This window comes from Oryzias melastigma, linkage group LG17 (assembly GCF_002922805.2).
Source record: "Oryzias melastigma strain HK-1 linkage group LG17, ASM292280v2, whole genome shotgun sequence".
Taxonomy (NCBI): Eukaryota; Metazoa; Chordata; class Actinopteri; order Beloniformes; family Adrianichthyidae; genus Oryzias; species Oryzias melastigma.
In genome coordinates this window covers 3502068-3508674 of record NC_050528.1, presented here as the reverse complement: position 1 = coordinate 3508674, position 6607 = coordinate 3502068, and the positions used below count along the sequence as shown (strand labels likewise).

The 6607-nt window shown below is 41.3% G+C and overlaps 1 protein-coding gene across 1 annotated transcript; it reads left to right on the top strand.

Moving 5' to 3' along the window:
- Window positions 1–4490: 4490 nt before the first annotated feature.
- Window positions 4491–6607, top strand: LOC112147787 (girdin; the record flags this gene model as incomplete). Its single annotated transcript, XM_024274384.2, is given in 1 exon segment — window positions 4491–6607. A coding segment is annotated over 1 exon segment (734 nt), but the record flags the coding sequence as incomplete, so codon positions are not given.

Below are 6607 nucleotides of genomic sequence, written 5' to 3'. Positions count from 1 at the left end.
GGGGGGGGGGGGGGGGGGCAGGGCATCTCTGCGAGCAATCAGGAGATGCCCTGTTAAGGCCTTCTCACCAATTTTAACTGCACCCTTTAGTACACACACCGCTAACACCACAAATATACACTCTAACAAACAAACACACATGCATCACACAAGGAAGGTGGACCTTCGACCTTCTGTCCCCTACCCCATCACTCCTCCGGGACCTCAGTTTCTCTTGGGTGCACCTCTCCTTGGTGGGGGTGGGTGGCCCGTTCCTTGCTCACCCCTGGACCTTTAGCAGCGGGGGCGGACGGTTATCTGGAGCATGTGGGTGGATTTCCCTTGTGAGGCCGTGACCCGTACCTGTGGTGGGATGGGGGGATGCTCGGCGCTGCTAGGTGGTTGTGGGCTGCTCTTCTGGCTGGGCTGGGGCCTGCGCTCTCTGTGTTCCTGTGCCTTCCTGCTCTCGGATGTGGGGGGCCTCTGCGGCAGTCCCGGGTGTCTTGGTCTGGGTGCTAGGCGGGATTGCCCGGCGGGCGGGTTCTCTCCACGGCCCCGGGGCGGGTGTTGGGGGGGTCCTGGCTGCTGCTGCCCCGGCGGGGGGTCTTGGCGTTGGGATTGCCGGGTGCTCTTCCCCTTTGTACATTCCATCTTTATCCACATTAGGAAACCATAAACAACCACCTGAGCACAGGAGTCAGCTCACCTTTGGTATAATAGTATGTGTGACAGAATGAAAGGCTTTATTTGTGTCGATTTCTATGATTAAGTGTGTGAGCTGCAGTTATATTGTGTACATTTTGGCTAGATTAAAAGTGGAGACTATCTCAACAGGTGTGTTTGTAACTACAGAGTGTGTGTGTAGAGAGCCCCCGCCCATTCTAGTTTACTATTTAGTAGGATGTCTTTAGTAAGAAATGTGACACATGAGACACCTTGGAGTAATTAAACAATTGATTTAGACTTTGTTTTTTTAAATAAAGTTTTGCTTCATTTGGACAAAAACGGTTAAGTTGTGAACGATCTCTCTGAAATATGTCAGTCAATATATAAAACAATATATTGCAGTATAAATCACAGTATATGAATTGGTGTATTTCAATATATGGAAACATAGATTGCTTCCATATATGGAATATACTGTAAATATATTGTTGCTCAATATTTTGTAAAATATATTTTTGTGTCGTAAGGGGAGCGGGCTTCTGGGTTTGGGGAGAAAAAAAGGAGAAGCAGAGAGCAGTTCCTCTTAGCATACACACGGGCTAATAATTTTAGTTTATGAATTTACCCCGGGAAACACAACAAACAGACACACATGCTACTTCCCTTTGTCAAGTTTATAAGCCAGTCATACTATTGAACTTGATCAATCAATCCTCCTCCTTTCTGGGCTTGGGTAATCAGCATTTACAAGCTCAGTTGATTAGATTCTTGCACAAAGGAAAAATTTGTTCATTTGACAGCAGTGTGTTACCTGTAACACTAGAAGGCGCAGTTCTTGTACGATTTACAGCTTAGTTTTTAGAGATATCAAAAATGTAAATATACCACGACATCAATGATTTCCTGAGCTTTAATTTGAGCCATGTTCTGTGGAAATGGGTTAAGAAATGAGGGAGCTAGGCGTATTTTTGTGGTTGATTTGTGCATGTCTTACTTCCATCAGAACATTCCAGTATATTTGGATCAATTAAAAACAAGAATGAGTCAAAAACCAAAAGGCAGTACTTTTAAAGTCCCATTTGTTGATGTAAAGAGCAAAAAAGAGTTGATTAACTGAAAATGTGATGTCTTAAGAACTTTAAAAAGCACATAATTTTAAAAAACAAACAAAGAAAAAAAAAGAATAAATGAAAACTAATAATACTATCAGCTACTCATGAACACTCATCATCAAATTCATGCTAAAACAAAGTCACAATGTATTTTAAAGAATTTTAAATGAGGACAGGAATCACATTTATTTAAAAATGTTCAACAGCTCTAAAGATATTAAAGCTAAAGTCACTAAACTTTCTCACATGACTAATTATCACTTATATGAGAAGAAAATAGTTATTTTTTCCTAGTTTTATTTACTCTATTTTCTACTCCACAGATCGGGACATCCCTAATTGATACGCTAAAAATTTAGATTGATGGAGAGGAGGAAGATGTATTAAATGATTACAATGACTGATGACATTACCTATTTCTGCAAAAAATGACTTCAATAGTGTAATGGTCAAATGGCGGCTGATGATGACAGAATTATTAAAAAAGAAAGAATTGAGTAATTTGAGCACATTTATCAGTCTGCACATCGCAGCTTCACACCCGCCTAATATGTTCGGTAAATCTCACCCATCCCAACAGGCCGTTTCTCCCCTTTTCATGCGACTTTATATTCTTATCCTATTAGCCAAAGCTAGGAGCTCATTTCAGATCCAGAGCTGGGAGTGAGGAAATTGAAGATGCTGCACAATGCAACAGACCACAGTGGAATGAGAGGATTCCAGTTCATCTTTCCCCATTTTCCAGAGCTTTCTGTGGCGCTCACACCGGTCGTCTTTTAATCCTTTAACACACATTCATGAAGCCTCACCCACACAGTAAACCTTTTTTTTTTTTTTTACTTTAGAGACTACAACTGATTAAAACATTTATTTTCTATTATTGTTTTGGTTTGCAGAAATCTTTTTCAAACATTTTAAAAGTTTTATTTGTGACTATTTGCCACAAAAGTATAAAAAAGACAATACATAAATGACAAATAAAACGATAATGCAAAACATTTGTTTGAAAAAAAATAATTTCAGATCCTGTGTCAGGGTATGAGAATATAGGAGGAAGTGGGCGGAGTCACCAGAGAGATGAGAAAAGTATGTAGAGCAGGGGTCTCAAACTCGCGGCCCGCGGGCCATCTGCGGCCCGAAGGATGATGATTTGCGGCCCGCGTCTTCATATGAAAGATTACTGCTAGTGCGGCCCGCAAGGCTGATATGAATGACAGCTGCTGTGTGCAGAGCTGAATGAACCAATCACGGTGAGGTATACGGCTCTGGAGGCGGGACATCAGCGGACTGTCCAGTACCGCCTCCCTTATTCTTTCATTCCTCCAGTCAGCTGGGTGGAGGAGGAGCCATGAAGCACCAAACGCGATTCGCGTGATAAATTCTCGTGCCCCGCGCAGGGAGTTTGCTGCTCGCGGCTTGTCAAAAAATGTGTTTCTGTCGCTGCGCTGCGTGTAAGGCGAGCTACCATCTCCGTCTGTGGATGTCTCTCTTAGAATGAATACACATATGATGTTGAGGAATACGTTTTTTTTTTTTGAGGTGGTGACTGTTCCTATTAAATCAGAGCTCCACAAACTCCGAGCCGCAAACCTGTAGCCCGGCCTCTTTAACCCTTCCGCTCTCTTTGGGGTCCAGTTGACTCCAACCACATATTGATATGTGATTTCTTCCATGACAAAGGTGGACAGGATTTTATGTCTGTCATGGACATTAGTGAAACTCAAAAATCAAAGATAAAAAAAAGTTCAGCGCACTGTCTTGGGGGGTCCAGATGACCCCACTCTTAATGTAAACAAACTAAGGAGAGCGGAAGGGTTAACCACGCGGCGATCCGCTGCTCCAGCCTGTCAAACATGTGATCCTGAGCTTGGCTCGCACCTGCGTGGGCGCGTCTGTGAATTTTAAGATTCACACACCGGCTGTGTCGGCACGCATTCCAGTCCTTGTAAACGCGAGTAAAAGTCCGATATTCTGCTACGCGCGTTTGCAGAGAACGCCCATGGAAAGTGGCCCCCGAATGCTCACTGATGCAGCCGGCGCGCGCGAGCACCCCACACCTGCAATGAATGGAAGACACATAGATCTGATTTATTTATTGTGAGAAGTTCTACAAAAATCTACATAAAATGAAATCCTTCAAAGATTTTCTCGTTACCGGGGCTTCTCTAACTCTGAAGGAGGATCTGTTAATACAGACATTTGAAACTGAATAAAAATAATGAGTTTTCTCTAGTCAGTCAGTCAGTATGTGGTTTCTTCAGTTGTCTGTATCTGTTGTATGGTCTTTATTATTATTTTATTTATTTATTACTAATTTATTTGTTTTTTTATTCATCTTTTATTGTACATGGTAAAAAAAAACAACAACGGAAAATTCTATATACATTATAAATTAAAACATTACACCTCTATAATGCAGTTCGAAATGGAGTAGGAAGAAGTTTTAAAAACTTTTTTCAATCCAACCCCCTAGCAATATATCTTAAGTTTAATCTTCAATATAAACTATTTCAGAAACAGACATTAACTACCCTTTTTTAATATATATAAATCAACACACACAAAGATCACATCGTTCATTATTTATTCATTATTTTTTGTTAAAAATAAAGATATTTGAGAACACTGGAATGTTTTATCAGCGATTTTCTTGTGAAAATCCTGATGCGGCCCGGCCTCACCTAGACTCTCCCTCCAGCGGCCCCCGGCTGAATTGAGTTTGAGACCCCTGATGTAGAGGGCTATAAGGAGACTTCAGGAAGAAAAAAAACAACTTAACCTAAAAATAAAAAAAATGAAAAAAAAAATTGATGAGAACATTCCTTTTTTGTTTTAGACTTGGATCCGTTTGGATCATTCAGAACAAACCAATACTGAAAGTGAATTGAATTGTCGACCACAAACAAATCGTTGCTTAAATGAATGATTACACTCCTACATATTATAATGAGATTTTTGGTTTTGTTTTGAATGAAATCCTTCTTACTGAAAATCAACTGAACCAGCAGCAGAGCACAAGTCTATCTGTTGTCTATCAAGTTCTTTATACAAAATACAACAATGAACCAATCAAAGGAAGAATTGTAAAAATGCCTCTAAATGTAGAAAACATTCACCAGAAAAATCGTACATTCATGATTAAGATTTAATAACAAAATGAAGCTGAAAATGTCAGTGGGTTAATTTCTTCAAATTACTGTTTGTTCTTTCACTACTTATTATATTTTCATTGCAGGGCCACACAGACAGATAACCACAAACACTCACTTAGAGACACCAACCAACCAACCAACGCTGTGTAGTCCTGCCTGAAGGGAAGAGGAAGAACATGTCAGGGCTGAGTGGGGTCTTTCAGGATGCAGGAGCCTCGATTTTTGCATCTGGTTTCATAAATGTTGGTGGTGGTCTACAGAAAGCATCCCACAGTCCTCTGTGCGGCTCTGACTACCGTCTGCAGAGCCTTCCACAGTGACAGGTGAGGATTGAGCTCCCCGACCCATCGCCTGAGCCTCCTCAAATAAATAAGAGTGCTGATGTGTCTTCCTGACCATGCAGGAAGTATTGGTGCACCAGCTGAGGTTGTTGGACATTTGCTGCTCCAAATCCCTGAAGAAGGAAACCAGTCTGTTCATCGACCTTAGTGTCTTTGTGATTTAATTGTTTAAAATGAACCACTTTCAGTCCAATCTAATCTGATCCAATCCTGAGTGGACAATCACATGACTGTCTTTGTGATGCCATCACTGACCACCTGAAGTCAATGGTGACATCATCAGGAGTTAGGTCACATGACTCATCAGTGCTTTGATGTCTGTGTGATGTCATCAATGACAGCTGATGTCATTTGACATCACACAACTGTCACTGACCTGTCATTTGACATAACCGGAGAAGTTCTTGAACTTCGTGATATGTACCCCAGGATCTCATTAGCTCCTGACCTTCGAGAGGAGCGGATAAGTTACGGTAGCTCCATCGTAGACTTATTGAGACACAGGAATACTCGTCGCTGGTTTTTCTCTACGGAAACTGAACACATTACCTTCAACTTCATTATTTCTGATATTAAACTTGCACTTGGATTTTTGATATTTTGAAGAACCAATCCACTTTAAAATGTCTGTCAGTGTGAGTTTTACCGAGATGGAAGTTACAAAGAACTCGTTCAGCAACATCAACAAGGCTCTGGAGGGAATTCTTCAGCAAAATGCAGCTTCAACCAAATCTTTGGAAGAACTTTGCAAGAATTTACCATCCGTGCAAGCCTTGAAAAGCCAACACAAGCAGCTGAAAAACATACAGAAAGCTGCTTCTGAGGAGAAGAACAGACAGATGAAGCAGGTGGAACAGCTTAGAAAAGCCATGAAAAAGCAATTGCTGGTGGAAGAGGCGTGTGAGGAAGAAAAACAAAGAATCCGTGAGGTTTTTGAAAGCGTCAAAACTCTCAATGAAGAAATGGCACCTCTGAAGTCTAAACTAAGGCCTCTCAAAGAGGTCAAAGACGAACTGTCCAACCTGAAGTCTGAAAGAACAAACTTGGAATCCGAGAACGCGGCTCTGATTGAGGAACTAAACAAACTCAAGAAGAAACTGGACCGCCAAGACCAGAAGGGACTGAAACACAAACGTGACTTTGACCAGGTCCAGACTCTGGAACAGGAAACTGCAGCACTTTCTCAGTCCCGTGAAGAGTTACTAAAACAACTCCATGAATATGACCACGTGAAGAAAAATCATCCCAAAGTGGCTGAACAAAGACGGTTAGGACAGCTGAAGAAGGAACTGGAAGATGATATTTCACGACTGAGACAGCAGAAAGATGAATCAGAAGAGATGTTTGTTCAATCTAA